The sequence below is a fragment of the Spea bombifrons genome, chromosome 6 (assembly GCF_027358695.1).
Source record: "Spea bombifrons isolate aSpeBom1 chromosome 6, aSpeBom1.2.pri, whole genome shotgun sequence".
NCBI lineage: Eukaryota > Metazoa > Chordata > Amphibia > Anura > Pelobatidae > Spea > Spea bombifrons.
The window spans coordinates 22602155-22620369 of NC_071092.1; the positions used below are offsets into that span (position 1 = coordinate 22602155).

General features: G+C 41.2%; 2 protein-coding genes across 2 annotated transcripts; one reads left to right on the top strand and one right to left on the bottom strand.

Moving 5' to 3' along the window:
• The first annotated feature begins 1923 nt into the window (after positions 1–1923).
• JOSD1 (Josephin domain containing 1) lies at positions 1924–6962 on the top strand. The gene is made up of 4 exons (XM_053469972.1): positions 1924–2213; positions 3345–3473; positions 3869–4063; positions 5048–6962. The coding sequence occupies exons 1-4, from the start codon at positions 2032–2034 to the stop codon at positions 5145–5147; spliced, it is 606 nt and encodes a 201-aa protein (XP_053325947.1). The 5' UTR covers positions 1924–2031; the 3' UTR covers positions 5148–6962.
• Positions 6963–9848: 2886 nt separating this feature from the next.
• Positions 9849–13652, bottom strand: TOMM22 (translocase of outer mitochondrial membrane 22). Its single transcript, XM_053469973.1, has 4 exons — positions 13508–13652; positions 12762–12880; positions 11641–11758; positions 9849–10715 (listed from the first exon to the last, which is right to left on the bottom strand). The coding sequence occupies exons 1-4, from the start codon at positions 13601–13603 to the stop codon at positions 10653–10655; spliced, it is 396 nt and encodes a 131-aa protein (XP_053325948.1). The 5' UTR covers positions 13604–13652; the 3' UTR covers positions 9849–10652.
• Between the last annotated feature and the right edge of the window lie 4563 nt (positions 13653–18215).

The following is an 18215-nucleotide window of genomic DNA, read 5'->3' on the forward strand; positions in this document are numbered from 1 at the left end:
TAAAAAAGATGAGTTTCCCCTTAATAAAGCCAGCATTTTATTTAAGGAAACATTAATAATAACTGAAGTCGTTCATACATGTAAGTTCCGGTCATTGATCGTAAGCACAACACATGACCTATTACGCAATATGCGCACACATCTGAGTGGGTGTTGTGAGTCTTTCTTAAGGACTTGTTTTATGAACGAAGAAACTAAACACACTCCGCGCGCCCGCCAGGCGGCGATACCCCGGAGGATATTGCGCGTCCCAATCAACTGCAATGTTTTCGTGTTCACATCCTGAAATGTGCACGCCCCCTTTCGGAAACGGACAGCCATACAGCACGTAGATCAAAAGAGAGGGTTGGAACGCATGCGACGTCACGGTGCATAACCAATCACCGAGCCCAGCAAGAGCAAGGGTTGGTGCTGTTGAAATTTTAGGATCAGTGACGTCACGCATGTTGTACTCAACGGGAAATATCGGCGTCTGTAGCTAGTAAAGTCGTGAGATGTTGGTTGGGGAGCGATAGAGACCGGTGAGTGTGTGATATATGCGGGTAATGCAGAGGCTGGGCTGAGTCACGGCATGGCGCCCCCCAAAGCAGCTGTACTAAACCCCCCAAGGAGCCTGACCCTATACGAGGCAGGCCACGGGCTCTGTCTTGGAGACCGCATCGTGTCTTAGTTTCCGCCTATCCGAGGGGTACATTCCCAGTCCAGCTGCACAGACCGGGCTAAAAATACCACATAGGCCATGCGAGTTGCTGTGGTAAATGCAGCATTGAAGTCGGGTTCCCGTAACAAACATTTAGTACATAAATCTCCAGAAGCCCTTGTAGTCTGTCAGCAATGGTAACCGGTTAGCAGGTCTGTCACCAGAGACACCAAGTCCATAAATTTGTTCTTGTCGCCCCACCGCCAGATGGATTCCTTTAACGTTACGGCCCCCAATAAGAACGAACACTTGGAGTGGATACTCTTTTGGCGCCCTAACCGTATATGTTTTGCTTGGGTGTCGTTCCAACTACAAGGTCAATGATAAAATAACCACTAAAATGCACTGGATGAGCCAGTTAGAAGCATGGTGCATGCAGAACATCAACCCTAAAGCAGTGCATTACTCCATTCCCTAACATTAGCTAGTTGACATCACACCTGAGAGGAAGCCAGAAAGTCAATATGAAGTTGATGATTTAATTAAAATCATTTGTGAAGTCACACCAGACAAGCTTTGTAAAAAGAAAAAAAAAAAAAACAATAGCCTTGTGATCTCTGGTATAACAGACCACAGCCACTTGAGGCGGTGAATGTCCTGCAGATTAGATAGTCAAACATCACACAACGTGAGAACTTCTACTGTTTTTAAAATGGAAGGTTGAGCCAGGTGCTACAGGTAAGGAGTGCCTTGATTTAAACGCACATCCACGTGTGTATTCGTAACGCTCGTCAGAAGATAAGAACCTGTCTAGTCGTACCATTTTTATTTAATCTTCTGTCATATGTTCTATTAGCTTTACGTCTGTCCCGTGAGTGTTTAAATCCCCTCGGTGTAAATATGCTTCCATTTTACACACACACACACACACCTCTTGTTAACAGAATAGTTTTTTGTTAAATAGCAATTGTAGCACCACACAGAGTGCCCCCCCTTTTCAGGTTTAGTGCGGACTGCACTAAACCTTTTTCTTTTTGGCGCAGGTAATCCGTTTATGATTTTACTGAGTGATCTCTGTCTTTTCAGCTTACAGATCTTTGCTGCCATCTTCCATCTGTGGTTTGATGAGAGTAACTTCCTGGAAAAAAAACTTGAGTGATTGTCGAAAAAGTAGATCAGACTGGAATGGAGGAAAAAGAGAGATGCGGTAGAGTGTCTCTTTTTTGATTAAAGGATTGTGTGAACGGTCTCATGCCACATTCACTGTGGTTCTGGTTCTGAGGTATGGGCTACAGACTCTGCAATAAGAACAACGTCTCCCGCTTATTGTAGAGGACTCTTGTGGCCACCTCGTGCTCTGCTACAGCCATAAGTGAACCCCAAGCACCGTCATGAGCTGTGTGCCGTGGAAAGGGGACAAAGCTAAATCTGAAACTGAGGTCCAAGAACCTCTTCCGCCACATATTTATCATGAGAAGCAACGTCGGGAATTGTGTGCCCTCCATGCCTTGAATAACGTCTTCCAGGATGCTGGAGCTTTTACACGGGACACTCTACAGGAGATATTCCAGAGGTGGGAAAGCAGTTTGCCAAGGATGGTGGTGCACTTCTGCCTCTACATTATGTATTAATCATGTTATGATCAGTTGTTTTGCCTAATGCTGCTAGATATTTCTCCTTTTGTTTTCTTAATATAAAAGTCAACAGCATGTTAAAACCCGCTGTATTCAACTTTGTTTTATATAATAATATAATCTCTATTACTAAGTGTTTAGGTGACCATTTATTCTTGGGACTTTTTTAATCCAATCCTGGTTCTTCTTTATTCATCAAGTAACATAGCTGAGGCACTTTTTTAATGTTTGTTGTAGGTAAATCCGGATTAGGGTGATGTGTAAGCAGTAATTCTTTCTTCAGCAACCTGTAATGCAAATAAGTTTCAAATATGAACCTAAACTGCAGAGCAACCTATCTTTTTCCCGTTATGTCCAATTAATACTAGTTGGGTATTTATATGATTTGCTAAAGTGTAAATAGTGGTGTTTAGGAATCTATAACTTTAGTTACAGTGCTGGAAATTAACATGTCTTTGGGCTTATAGATGGGGTTTACTTGATGTGTGGTCAGCCTACCTAGTCTGCCCATCATTCCTGCTGCAAAGATGCAAACCTTAATCAGCCCCTGGTCTTATCTTAGATTCAGGATAGCTTAATGTCTGTCCCATGTATTTTTAAAATACCTCGCTGTATTAACCTCTACCACTTCTGCCGGGAGGCTTTTCCACTTATCTGCCACCCTCTTTGTGAAGTAAAATGTCCTTACGTTACATCTAAGCCTCAGACCCTCTTCTCCTAACATTTCTCCTCTGAAACATACTACCTACCCTCCTGTACTTTGTTAAATCCTATTATGTATGAATTGTTTTTCTCTCACATCTTCTCTTCACCAAGCCCTGCATATTAGAATCTTTTTCCTGATCATTTTAACCTTTCACAATTTTATTAGCCCTCCTCTGAACTCTCTCTCTCTCTAGAATTTCTATATCTTTCTGGAGATGTGTGAATGACCCTGGTTACAGAAATAGATGGTTAGAAACAAGAGGTACCCGGAAAGAATGTTTGATGTGTGGTAACAGCTCGATAAATCACTTGTGGTTGCAGTGACTGCAATAAGTGGAGTCTGCTTATCTCTTCGCCTTTTGCAGGTTGTCCCCCAACACTCTGGTCACCCCACACAAGAAGAATATGCTGGGTAATGGAAATTATGATGTCAACGTGATCATGGCAGCCCTTCAGACCAAGGGATACGAGGCTGTGTGGTGGGACAAGAGGAGGTATAAATCACTGCTATAAATGACAGTAACTCCGTCTCTTATGTAACCATCAAAATACAATTAATTTGCGGAGTAGAAAGGATCTGTTCTCTAGCAATCATTCAAGTTGCAAAGCATAAGTCATTTCACATACTTATATATTTCTTCCCGTGAATTTAATGCTAGGAATGAAAATCTGTGTGACACCAGTTAAATGTGTATCTATTTAAGTCTTGTACTGTTTCTAAAAAAGTTCAGTTAACTTTTTCCTTTACTTTAAAAGTCAATGCCCTAGTAGCCTATTTGGTACATGGGAATGCAACAGATTCCATACGAAAATATTAGTGGCACTGGTGGCATACATTTCAGCAGATCTGTACTTTCTTTACTTATATGCATCCTTTTTTGCACTTTAGGGACGTAGGCTTGATTTCCCTTTCTAACGTGACTGGCTTCATCATGAACCTCCCATCTAGTTTGTCATGGGGCCCCCTGAAGCTTCCACTAAAGCGGCAGCACTGGATATGTGTGCGTGAGGTGGGAGGCACCTACTACAATCTGGATTCAAAACTAAAAAGGCCAGAACGGATTGGGAGCGAAGATGACTTGAGGTACAGTTATGCCCAGCCCTGTCACCTCTGGTGTGAGATGCAAGATAGACATTAATTGCTATGTGTTTTCCACGCCACTGATTGAATCCTTCTGTGCATGCAAGCCGGGGGTCTCAGCCCCCCTGGAAATCTAATACACGCCAGCACTGGAGCTGGCAGGTGGGGAGTATAACACGCATGTGCTTTAGAGGGCAGATGATGCATTCAGCCAGACTCATCCCCTGCAAGCTTAGCAGCAAGGAAAGAGGCAAATGCATTTGGGCAGATTCTGTAGAATTCCTCCATGAGGCCAAAAACAAATTTAAAGGGATCACTTAGCTGTCATATGCATATGGTGGCTGGAGTGGCCCTTTAAGCAGAATGTGCAATATAATGTGTCTACGGATGCATTTCTAATTACACTATTTTACTATCATTCATTCTGCATATTATTAGAAATACATTTTTTTTAATACAAATTTTCCCTTGCAATAGGTTATTTTCTTTAGGGACCATTACATAGAAAATAAAGTGTATGCAGTTGTTTTCATAATGGTAAGAGGGAGAAAAATGATATTTTTGGGGATGTGAGGTACCCAAGAAACAAATTAAGATTAATTTTGCAATGATAGAAAAAAAAAATGGAGAAAACATTTTAAATGTTAGAGAGAAACTTGAGAACCACCAATCATTCCTTAATGTAATGCTAGATAAGGTACAGGGTTGTTTAATCTTGACATGTTCCCACTCAGCACTTTGGCTCTACTAAGTAAATAGGAGAATACCAAAATAAAACTGCTATTAGGATTGTAAGGATAACACATGAGATGGCTAAAGAGAATCCATTAAATGTATCTTCATATTAAACCACATAGGCCTGTATACTTTGATATTCGTCAATGTTTTAACCAAACCTTATTTGCCTGGTAGTATCCCTTTAAGGGAAGAATGTTAAATACCTTTGTGTTAATTTTTTATAATTGGATTTTTTCCTCCATCAATTAGGAAATTCTTGCAACATCAGCTGAGGGGCAAAAACTGTGAGCTGCTCTTAGTGGTGCCAGAGGAAGTTGAACTTCATCAGCGCTGGAGGGCTGACTTGTGATTATCTCAGTTTTTTGATCTCGTTCACTACAGTTTTTATTTTTTGTTGACAATCTGTGTTGTGAGAATGATCACATCTCCACAAATAACATTGCACGTTTCCCTTTTTTAAGTGCAATATGGAGGAATATGCTTAAAATGGGGTGCTTTACGAGGTTCTTCATCTCAATGAGGTCTCATGAAGCTCGGCTAAAAAAAAAAAGCCTCTGTGCTAAAGCATTGAACATGTTATGAGTAGTGAGTTGATATTGTGCTGTAGAAGACCGGCGTCTGCTATGTGACCGTTACAGACTGTGATGGCAATGGCTCAGTTGCTGAACTATGCTGATAAGCTCTTTGCATTTGTGTAACAAGAAGATATTTTTTCTATAACATGGAGTGTCATGAAGACAAGAAACCATTATACAAAAAAATGACCTGGTGGACAAGCTGCCTCAAACCAAACTGAGCCATCTTTTATATGTAAATTACATCCTTAAAGCCTCAACTCTTAATTAGCCGTCCCAGTAGCAGAGACTGCATAGTCGTCCTCCTCACAAAATGTATAGAAAATGAGCACTTATTTCCTCCCACTAATCATTTAAGCATCGATGTGCAGTGCCGGAGGATTACAAAGTATTCCTTCCCTATATATCACTATAGTATTTATACTGGATAATATGTGTTAAACTTTATCACACTAGGTGGACACTTACATTGCATTATTACTGGCATAGAAATTAAGTTGTGGTGCGTTTATATTCAAAGAAAAAAAAAAAGTATAAATCCATGTCAAATGTTCTATCCGAACTATGTGTAAATGTTGTACCCAGGGATTTTTTATTGCCTTTGTAGAATTCTGAATTATTATTCTTGCCCCTACACAAAGATCGTGTAATGCATATCACGTGGCTTGTTGGATGCTGTATTGCCAAATGCATACTACCTGAACATCCAACTGTATTGACTAGGTCATTTACATATGGGGAAGGTGTAATTAGGATAGAAATGGGATTCTGACTTGGCCAAGCTTACTTAAGAATATATATATTTCCCTAAAGTGGGTTCTGTATATTCTGCGTGGTGCAGTTAAGATGAGAAGCATTGCCTTATACAATGTTTTGTATACTATATGGCTCATCTGCCATCAGCAATGGACCTTCTGGCTGCTTATCAGTTATTGCATGACACATTATGTTGCCTCATACTGTCTGTAAGCCTTCAGACATCTGATCTTTTTTTTTTTTGTATGGAGGAGCATATCCCTTAAGTTCTTTTGTGGTGCTTTTTTTCCCTTTTCAGTAATACTGTCTAGGTGGCGCTGGTGATCGGCTGAAACAAGGAAGTTTATGTGCTGCTGAGAAGTTGGGACCGGTTACTGCTTTGTATCATTAATAACTGTATATTACAGTGTGTTTGACATTATGATGTGTATTGGAACAATTGATAGATTAGCAAATACCCTGTATATGTCGGATGGATGAATCATAAATTGATTTAGCTTTGGTATAGTGTAAAATGGTTTCTACTAAACACAGCTTACATTTAAGGTCATTGCAGCAGTATATAGTTAGGCAAGTACTTCCCTGTGGGCATTCGGTGCAGCTTGGTGGGCCCAAAGTATGTAAGGGTATCAAAGTTCAGAGGTTTTTCTGGATTTTGTAATGCTAAAATTTACATTATAGAAGAGTCAGAAATCAGGGCATAGAAACAAACTCAAATATGTACAGAAAAAATGATTTTTTTAATGCTATTTTTTGTGCTATTTGTTTACAGAGAAAATGTATTTTGTTATCCAAATGTAAAAAAATAAAAATAAAGCAAGAACATAAAAGGACTATTTTGGTCAATGCATTTGTTCAATTAGAATGGCAAAATTATCAGTATGTATTTAAAAGTAACATTCACCTTATAAAATGAATAAACGTATGTGTACGTACTTGGAGTGCACAAACCTTCAGATCCATGTATTAGTGTGTAATTTGAGTTATTTAGGAATCTTAATTGGTGATTGTAATTGATTGTCTGTAATGTTGATGTCTTGGAGCATACATTGTGAGGAAAGGTTTTTCCTTTGCTTAGACAACAGGAGGAAAAATAGGCACAGAACCACTCCATGCAGACTTGATTGGAACAGAACTGTGCTAGGACTCTGTACAAATGCCTGGCAGTTTTCTGGCCAACAGCGCCATATACCGACACAATCCTTCACTCCAGTGTGTGTGGAGTGTGTGTGTGGGGGTTCAGTGTCTAGTCATCTGGATAGGACTGGCACTACAAGAGCATAAAAAAATAGGTTTCCTTGAAGTGCTAGGGCTGCCGCCTCCTCCCCAATTTGGCCCTGTAAATAAGCGAGTAGGACACCTAATGTTGCTTCAATGAAGGAGACATCTGCTACTTAATGTTAAAATACATACTGATACAGAAGAGGGTCCTGATTTGAACTGTTCACAATTTACTCATCCTAGGCAACACACACACTCTGCCTCCTCCGAGCCACACTAGATTTGTATAACAACCGTTCGTTTAGTTTTTCTTTTTCTCTCATATCAGGTATGCCACAGACATGCGTTTGTTATGTTAGGACTGATCCTATAAAGTATTGGGGGCCGAGATATCTCTCTCAGTTGGGTGTCACCTGCAGAAGACCACCTTACTAGTCTTAGGTCAGACTATCAGAAGCTCAGTACCCTTCTTATCCTATGTGCCATCTTATCCCTCACTCAGACAGCTGCCCCTTAAAGCCTTTAGGGGCTACTTACCTGCCTAACTGCTCAGAGAGGTGCTGGTATTGAAGCGGCAAGCTCAGGCAAACATCCACTTTACAGAACCCTAAGCATTGGTTGGCATCTGGCGACTCATTAATAGGTTTGTCAAGCAGCCATTTGGTCTTGCAGAGGCCTGGTGAAGGTAGCGCTTTTCATTTTAGCATAAATGCTTCCACACATCTTATGACACAGCTGTCATCTCCACACACTCCAAAATCTTGTGCAAAGTCCTATCTGAAGAGTAGATGCTATTATAGTGGCAAAGAGGGAGCAACTCTAGATTAATGCCCATGGGTTTGGAATGGGATGTCCAACAGGCTCATATAGGTGTCATGGTCAGAAAAGAGGTAAGTGTATCATGCGCATGGAGTTGTGTTCAGTCAAACGTACACTATATGGACAAATTGGGTAACATCCACAGGTGTATAAATCAAGCACCTAGCCATGAAGTCTGCATTTACAAACATTTGTGAAAAAAATTGGTCATTCTGAAGCACTCAGTGAATTCAAGTGTGGTACTGAAATAGGATGCTACCTTTGCAATGTCAGTTCATGAAATTTCATCCCTGATAGATATTCCACTGACAACCGTCAGAAGTATTATTGGAAAGTGGAACAATAAGAGCAGCAGCAAAAGCAGAAGAGCACACAAAGTCACAAAGCAGGGTCTCTGCTGAGATGCATGGCGCGTACAAGTCACCAATGCTCTGCTGATTCCATAGCTGAAGAGTTCCAAACTTCCACTGGAATGGGTTCCCATGGCCGGGCAGCTGCATTCAAGCCTCACATCGCCAAGTACAATAACAAGCATCAGCTCGAGTGGGGTAAAGAACACCGCCATTGGACTCTGGAGCAGCGGAAGCATGTTCTGTGACAAATCACACTTCTCTGTTCGGCAGTCTGAGGGGCGACTCTGGGTTTGGCAAATGCCCACAGAAAGTTACTCGTCTGACTGCATTGTGCACAACTGTAAAGTTTGGTGGAACAAGGATATGGGGCTGCTTCAGCATACCAAGACACTTTTGGACAATGCTATGTATCCAACTTGTGGCAACAGTTCGGCGAAGGCTCTTTTGTATGCCAGCATAACTGTGCCCCACTGCACAAAGCAAGGTCCCATAAAGGTTGGGTGAGCTTGGTGTGGAAGAGACCTGACCTCAAACCCATCAAACACCTTTGGGATGAATTGGAATGGAGATTGCAAGCTATGCCTTCTTGTCCAATATCAGTGCCTGACCTGTTCTACTGGATAAAGGGGCTAAAATTCCCACAGAAAGCCTTCTCAGAAGAGTGGAAGCTGTTATAGCTGCAAAGGGGGCATCAACTACATCTTAATGTCTATGTACTTTGAACGCATAAAAGTCCCTGTTGGCGTAACTGTCTGGTGTCCCAATACTTTTGTGTTTATAGTGTATCCCCTGCAGGCTTTTTAGCTGAGAAGTGTGGAGAGGTGTAGATGTAATTTGAGGGGTTCTGCAGAATCCCCCAAGGATTTACAGTCCACTTAAAAAGGACCACACAGCTATCATATGCATTAAAATTTAGAGGTATTAGAGGTGTCAGTGACAGGTTTCAAGCAAGGAAAATGTTAAACATTAATACGTTCTTCATTGACAATCTGTGTCATTCTCAACTAAAGCTATTAAAGGCCAAAAACAGACCAGATTTATATTACTGGCAAAACACTACATTAATAAGCAACCATTGCACATGCATGTAGGGTTATGCAGAAGTCCAGGGCTGATGTCAACTTTCCTCAAGGCTGTTCACAGCTCCCATGTGAAATGAGATCAGAATATTCCTAATGTTACATGTTACCTAAAAATGTAATGAAATGTATACAGTATAATACAGTAATTGTGGCACATATTGAGTCAAGTGTTATTTCAAAATAATACACAGTAATGTAATGGTAACATACTGCAATGTTAGCCGCTCCAGTAAATAAAATAGAATTTAGTTTCAATCATTTTAGTTTAATATGTGAAAACAAAAATAAAAAAAAGTCAGTTTAACAAATCTATTTGGGAATTACAAACCCAGACGGGGTTGGTTAAATGTGGTTTGATATTAAAGAACTGGAATGATCTCACCAACAGCAATACTGTGCCATCCAGTACAGAAGCAATATATATCCAGTAACATAGAATGTAATCTAAAATGTTTTCATCAAACAGATGAATCCTGCCAGTAGGGCATGGTTGTCCAGTGCCACACAAAGTACGCAGACATACCCTTGCTGCTCCATATTTATAGCTAGTAACACTTAACTCTACTTATACCCTTCATGATGTGCTGCTTTGTACAATGTCCATCTAGGAAAACCTTGCTTTGCAATGGCTTCCTTGATTTCCTTTAACAAAACAAAAGATAAAACATTTAATCCTTACATGGATGGAAGGCACCTGCAAAAGATTCTATAAATGTCCACTATCCTCATGATTTGCCATTTGATGAACTACTACCATATAGTCCCAATATGAAAAATAAAGTATATTGGAGCGCAGCAGAAGAATCTCCCCCAGTGAGAAAAGTGTGGGCCCCCCAAAAAAAGACATTGTATTATATTGCTTCTACTCGCACCTTTTCCACTGAAAGTGTTGTGTAGTGACCAGAGTGGTAAACTGAAGAAAATCATTCCAAACAGAAAACTGAAGGTGATAGGTGGTCATTCAGACTGGTCTTCAGTTCTTTTCTCCAATCATGATAAAAGAAAAAAAGAAAAAACTAGAATTCTCAGGCACTAGGAAAATGTTGAATTATGCTTTTCCTGGAAGTGGGGGAAGAGGGCCTGACATTCCGGTTGACGGTCCAAGGAGTATCTGTCCAGAGGTATAGAGAAAACAAATCATTCAGTAGCAATGGCTAAAATACTGCTGCCTTGAGAGATTAAATAGTAAGAGTAACATATGGGTCTTATCCTTTGTTTTTCATAGCATTTATATCAAGGAAACAACAATCTACCATATTAAGAAGCTCTTACATAAACATCAAGAAAATGAAACAGCTACTTATTACTTGTCTCACTCACATCACATCAAGTGCTTTTTTCATTTTGGAAGGATGCATATGAAAGTACAGAAAGAGTAACGATATAACCAATCCACAAAGGGTGGTGCATTAAGGAGCCAAATATAATGTTTGTCTCCATTACCAACTGCCAAGTAATTTCCCTGCTGTGAGTTATGTCCAATCCATATATATCACAAAATGTACAAGAACAGGCAGGGCTAAATTGTTTGCCCTATTGGGACGGTCACATTTGATCTCACTTGTGCCTTTACACAGAAGATATGCAATAGAAAATATATCCAACCAGACTAATCATTCTTCCAAAGGACAGCCTAGAAGCAGAAATCTGCCCTACATGTACATTTTGCCCACAGACCTTACCAGTGAGGTGTAATTGGTATCCCTTTTAGGAACGGTGAACAAGGAGGTTGAGGTCTCCCTCTGGGCACAGTGAGTTAAAACTGAATTATCCCCAAGCTACCAAATGTAGGGCAAGCTTTTTAGCAAACTCTGCTGTAAGTCATACCCCCTTTAGATAATTTTTCATATAAGATGCATAAACATTTCAGTATCTTGTAAATCAAGATTGGACAAATACTGTTGAAGCTTATTTGTTTGAAGTTGGTTATATTCAAAATGCATGCGGCTCTCCCACGGCTCCAAAATACTTTTTACCCATACACTGTACACCTATTATGACAGATTGGAAACCACCGGTAGAGTGAATAAGGTTACCTGTCTCTGTTGTAGTTGTTGCTGCTGCTCCATCTGCAATTTCTCAGTCTCAAACACTACTGGCAAAACCAGAATCATGAATGAGGTGGTTCCTATCCATAGAGCAGATCGAGAAAAACTGCAAAAATAAATAAGTATTTAAAATAGAACCACAGTAAAAGTGTATCATAGCTCATGACCAAATACCACAAACATTTGTCATGTGATTCCTGTTAGGAGCAGGGATTAAAAGCTAATTCTAAGATAGCGCAAAGGTACATATATTAACTGGAGTGTTAAACAGATTCTGTGAAGCATGTGAGCAAAGTGTCATTTTAATGTAATGAGGTCAGCTAAGTACACAACAAGACAACTAAGGTTGTGGCACCTTAGATTTCAGCAGTTACCTCAGTTGTTTTTTTTTTAACTTTTGTGAAAGGGGAGTCAGATTGATTCACTGTGTAGCTGGTGTTGGGTTAAGCGTCAGGTATTTCTGTACAATGTCTCTAAATGCTAACAATACTAAATATTGTTGTAAAATAAAAATGCACGTGCTGCCCAAATCAGGTAGTTTGTATATTAAAGTGTAAATTGTGTACAGCCAAGTGAACTTATCCAGGAAGTACAAAGCATGTACATGGTAGCTGGGGAAGATTTAACAAGCAAACGAAGGATATATTATACGGGCGTGTTGAGAGAGAATTTCTCTGAGATGCGTTATTTCGTCGTGTATATTTGAATTACTATCTTAGCTACAAAACAGTGTTCATCCATAAGTTTTGCAGTTATTTCTGTATCTTGCAACATATCTGTATTTCCGAGGTCCTGACCAAATGTCTGGGCTACAATCTCCCAACACACAATGATTAATGGTGTCCAAGATAGGCTATAAATGGCAGGATAGTCTCAGCAGATTTAAAAGTAATGTACAACCAATTATTCAGCCCAATGCTAAGTACTTAGACAGGAGTGATTGAAACTGGTCGTGCTTTGTTGTAGTGACGTTTTTGACTGGCGTGGGGCACTTGACTTGTTTTGTTTATGTTAAACAATGCTGCAGACGACTGTTACACTTATCTGAACACTTTGCATTTATTTCGTATACCTATACTTATATAGCCGAAAGGGTCCAGAGCACTTACCTGTAAAACTTCTTGGCTGCACAAACAGAATAATCAACGGTTACACCTGCCACAGTTCGGAGGCTCTGTGGGAACATTTCGGTCAGGCCCCACAGTCTTTCTGATAAAGTTTCATCTAACTGTCCAGAGATATCAAAAGAGATAAATGTTAAATCCTAACCTATGAGAAAATGTGATACAGGCTTTATGTTATATTATGTATACATTTTATTACATTATACATTAGCATCTTAAAATATTTGACAGGTGAGTCTACAGCATTTTGACATACGTAACGTGCACCTGTCAAAGACACCAGTTTGAGGCAGGATAAATAATTATATTGGATGGTCAGGGAAAGAGTACCATGTGAGCTGTTCTCTTGGTGCTGCTGCAGTACAAATATCAATTGTGTCAAAAAATAATTCGCTTTGGAATTCGTCAAGAAAGGTTCAACTCCACACGAATACAGTAGGCTGTATGTCCAACTAACGAACAGCGTTGGCAGTAAATCAAACACACAAGCGAAGTAAATTGCATGAGAAATGGAACAACTCCCACATGACACACAAAATGAAAATGCTAATATTTCCACTGCAAGAGTCCACGCCAAAGAGGTTACAGGCAGCATTAACAACCCTGCGCTGTCACATCCTGTCCGGCAGACCTTCATTCAATGTATAACTCGTGGAGACTTAAAATCACGGACATGTTATGACTGTGAACAATGACACAGGGAGATTCTGGCGCTATGCGGCAAACATTACCTCGTCATCATCATCTTCTTCCTCCTCCTCTTCGGTTTCTGCATCTCTCGCTTCACTAAGCGCAGTTTCCAACGGTAATTCTAAAGGAGAGGACATGACTACTGAACGTGCTAGAACACACAGGGGTCAGGCAACAGGAAACACGTCACCGGAATCGACCGGCGAAATATCATAGAGAGATAACGTGAAGGAAAGAGGCGACGAGCGCCCCTTGCGGTGGTTTGTACCTCCACACAGCACACTGTGAATGTAGGAAGGTCGAATGGCTGAGCTTGTTGGGTAAATGGCTCAAGGTTTTGGAAAATGTGGCAATATTTTACAAGCAGATATTTATATGGATAATTACACAGATAGATAAAACAATTCCTATTTTTAATACAATATACTTTATGGGGTTGTTTTGCTTCTCATTTACATTTACAGGGGAACTGCCACCAACTCCACTTGTCTCCTGCAATTCTAGTATGAAATCAAATAACATTTTTCAAAATGAATGGGCTATTTTCGTTTTTAAAACAGCTCTAATTTTTTTGCATAATAATAATTATAATAATAATGTTTTCAAGCACCTGCGTTTTGGTTGTTTGTACAACCAGGGAAGTTTAATGGCACAAAATGAGATAAAGCCAAATTTTTGTCATTGCTAACTTACATTACCGTATAGCTCAAGGAGATTGTCTTTCTTTCTTCATTCCTGGGACATCCCATTTGAAGCAGGCACCTTCGTTTGTAAAGTCTTAGAGGATAAGTAACAAAAAACATCCTATAGGACCAAGGGTGTATCCTCTATATGGACTTTTTGGACCATCTGGACTAAATCCCTGCGGGTAAATGATTGTATGTATGTGAGCATGAATGTACATGCATAAGTTTTGTGAGCATGGATATGTTCATGTATTAGCGTATGTGAGCATGGATTTCTATGTAAAAGTGTGTGTGAGCATGGATGTGTATGTGTAAGTGTGTGAGCATAGGTATGTATGTGCAACTGTGAGCATAGATGTGCATGTGTGTGTGAGCATGTATGTAATTGATATGAGTGTTAGCATAAATGGTGTTAAAATGAGTGTGTACGTGTGTTAGTATAAGTAAGTGCATGTTTTAGCATGTGTGTTTACATGTGTGCCAGACTGTATGTTAGGGGGTGCAAGGGGGAGTGATGGCATGATTGCACAGATGTTTGGGGGCAAATATGGCACAGATAAGATGTTTGGGGGCACTGACAAGCTGAAGTAAAGATTGCACAAGCAGTCAGCTTGGGGCACTGATAAGCTGCTTGGGGAAAAGGTGACACAAGCTGTTTGGGGGCAAAAGGTGGCACTGTGGGACATGTTGATTGGTGAGGTTTGGAGACTCGAGGCAATTTTCACACCAGGGCACTGTGATTCTGGTTACGACCCTGCGTGGGTATTAATATGGAGTTAATATGGACTCGACTGAGTCAGAGCGCTGCACAGGCCACTTGAGTTCCTCCACACTAAACTTGCCAAACCATGTCTGATGCACTTTGACTGGAACTTGGCCTAGCCCAAAACTTTAAACCAGCCCAGACCATTATCCCTCCTTCACCAAACTTTACAATAGGCATTCTGCATTCCGCCAGGTAGTGTTCTTCTGGCATCTGCCAAACTCAGATCCATCAGATTTACAGATAGCGATGTTGTAATCCAGGGGTTTCCAAGTTTTTTCTGCAGTGGGCCACCTCATCAGAAATGTTTGAGTGCGTGGGCCGCCCTCATTTTTCACTGAGAGAAAATATGGCCTTTTAGCTTTATAATGCATATTAATACAGAGTTAATTTGGCGATAATGAAAAAAGCAGTGGAAACGTTTTTTTGTCAACTTTTATATGTTATTCTATCAATACTAAATTACTTAAACAGTAAAACAAAGTCAGTACACAAACCATTTAAAACAATTTTAGCCAAATAAAACTGCACAAGGCTGGAGCACACTGTGGGTACAAGCTGGCTGATGCACACTAAATTGATCATGGCCGGATTAAGGGCATCACGGGCCTGGTGCTGAGGGTTTTGGTGGCCATTTTATAGAAATAAATAAAATAGACAGAATCTTAACTCATCGGCATCGATGTATACTGCATAAAGATGACATCAGTGCTCGGCAGGTAATACAAGATAGAATCTTATGTGATGGGACTGGGAGTAATCAGTATACTAAAAAAGTAATCGTGCACAGGACGCCTGAAGTCACAATTTACTGCCACTGATCTTTTTAATAAAATCTGCAGATTGAAACAGAGAAAATAACACAAAACTTTTACTTTTCCTCTCACTGATTTCTGGGCCAAGAAAGTTTTGTCCTCTGAAGTGACTACAAATTCAGGAGGGCGCACACCAGGACACCGACAGCCAAGCACACACACACACGAGGGCAGGCTCTGCCACACCGACACCCAAACACACACACACGAGGGCAGGCTCTGCAACGTCGACATCCAAACACACACCAGGAAAGGCTCTGCCACACAAACACACCAGGACAGGCTCTGCCATATCAAACTCAGATACACACATACCAGGACTGGCTCTGCCACACCAACACCCAAACACACACACACGACGGCAGGCTCTGCGACGCCGACACCCAAACACACACACACCAGGACAGGCTCTGCCACACCGACACCCAGACACACACACACATCAAGACAGGCTTTGCCACACCCAGACACACACCAGGACAGGCACTGCCACACCGACAGCCAAACACACACAGACCAGGACAGGCTCTGCCACACTGAAGCATAAAAAAATTATTTCCTACACTGCTTTGTCATTAACTGCCCCTTTTGTATTTTTGCCCCCTTGTGTATTAATGCCCCAGACAATCCCCCCTTTACTATTGATTTATGTGAATGTGCCCCCCCATAAGCTTGTGTATTGCCCCACTTTGTGCATTTATGCCCCCACACCCTTTAGGCCCCTGCCAACCACCTGCCTTGCGTATTGATACCCCCACCCCTTTTGTATTGGTTAATGTGATGCCCAACCACCCTCTTGTCTATTGATGTCCCCACTGCCATGTGTATTACCCCCCCCCAGCCACAGACACCCCTGTTAATATTTATTTGTAATGCCATAACCCAGCCATCCCCCCCTTGAATATGGGTCTGCTTTCCTATAACCCCTATTTCTTTAATAATACTCACATTTATTTTTCCAACGTCATGTGTTCAAAGCAGCCGTCGTGCGGCTGTAAGACCGCATCTGCACGGCGGCTGCTTTGAACTTCGCAAGGCGGGCTGCTGCTTTGAACTGCCGGCCCACCGGGAAATTTCACGTGGGCCGCACCTCGAAGTCCGTTGGGCCACATTTGGCTCACGGGCCGCTCGTTGGATGCCCCTGTTATCTCTCCGTGCCCTGTGAGCTCAACATTCGAGTGTCTAGCTTATTGAGCAGAGGGGAATGGGCATTAATGGGCAGGTAGTTGCAGTCTTGAAGACTTTCAGGGATGTCACTGAAAATTTTAATCAGAGCACAGCCTCTTTGGGCCAGGACATCCCACACACCAGTGGCCAAAGCGAGAGAGGTTTTTCTGCGACAGACAACATGCTCAGCCCCCAGAGAACACAGCTCTCCCCACACAAATTTACAGAAAGAAAAGTGATGCAGTTACTAGAGCTAGCTGTATAGTATCCTCTGAAAAACCTACACTACCATTGTCAAAAGAGTGCAAAGTTATGACAAGCACCCACATCGGGAAAGTCTCAAAGACTTTTGTGGCCAAACCAGTGTAGTCCCCTCAAAGATGCATTCAAACTGGGAAGCCCCAGAAACGAGATACAGCATTTATCTGTTCTTTAAAGAAAATCCACTAACAAACCCTAAAATCAAAACATGTGATTTGTTTGAAACAGGCAGTGATCATGATTCACTGCTTCTACCCTTTCGTATCACTGAATTGATAGAAGCTATCTTGTTCAACAAGTAGAGAAAAAACCCTAACTGCCAGGGGGCAGGCAAAGCAAAGGGGCTCCACTGGCCCCTTGCCCTCCCCAAGGTAACTAACAAACACTGGTACACATATTTACACACTCATGTTAACACACACTAATACACTCATGCTAACGCACACTCCCTCTCATACTTACAACTTTATCCTAACACACACACATTCTAACACATACACACTCATGCTAACACACAGTTACACAGACTCACTCATACTAACACACACACATTCTAACACAAACACAATTAAACATAGTCTAATGCTAACATACATACATACTCACACACACTCCCTCCCTCCCTAATTTCCTTACCTTGTCACTCTTTTACTCTCTTACTCACTGGCTCCCTGCCTTACCCACTTACCTTCCGCCATGCTTTTCCCGCGGGGTCACACAACATTGCGTTACCTGTTCACCAACACGTTCCTGCCTTATTGTTGAAGAATTTTGATCCAGCCTTGGCAATTGCCTCCTCGGCCAGCCTACCCATGCACCCAAATCACATAAAGTGATGTTTCTTTTGAGAATATATTTTTCGCTAATTTAACCACTTGAGTGCCAGAGAGCTGGGGAACATATAGGAAAATAAGAGCTTGATACCTGCTAAAATGCAGGGTTAAGTGATATCACAGCCCTCACTAAAATCCCCGTCTCTCATAAAAAATACATTAAAAAGTACTTTTAAACCCTGTCATTCCCATCATGAGCCAGAATGATGAGGATGATGAGAGTT

Bases quoted from the DNA above. Each gene is read 5' to 3' on its own strand.
- JOSD1 (XM_053469972.1), top strand. From the start codon at position 2,032: ATGAGCTGTGTGCCGTGGAAAGGGGACAAAGCTAAATCTGAAACTGAG. The intron at 3,474-3,868 runs GTATAAATCACT...TTTGCACTTTAG, and splicing joins GTGTGGTGGGACAAGAGGAG to GGACGTAGGCTTGATTTCCC. The intron at 4,064-5,047 runs GTACAGTTATGC...TCCATCAATTAG, and splicing joins GGGAGCGAAGATGACTTGAG to GAAATTCTTGCAACATCAGC.
- TOMM22 (XM_053469973.1), bottom strand. From the start codon at position 13,603: ATGTCCTCTCCTTTAGAATTACCGTTGGAAACTGCGCTTAGTGAAGCG. The intron at 12,881-13,507 runs GTAATGTTTGCC...ATCTCTGGACAG, and splicing joins AAGAAGATGATGATGACGAG to TTAGATGAAACTTTATCAGA. The intron at 11,759-12,761 runs GTAAGTGCTCTG...TTATTTTTGCAG, and splicing joins GCAGCCAAGAAGTTTTACAG to TTTTTCTCGATCTGCTCTAT.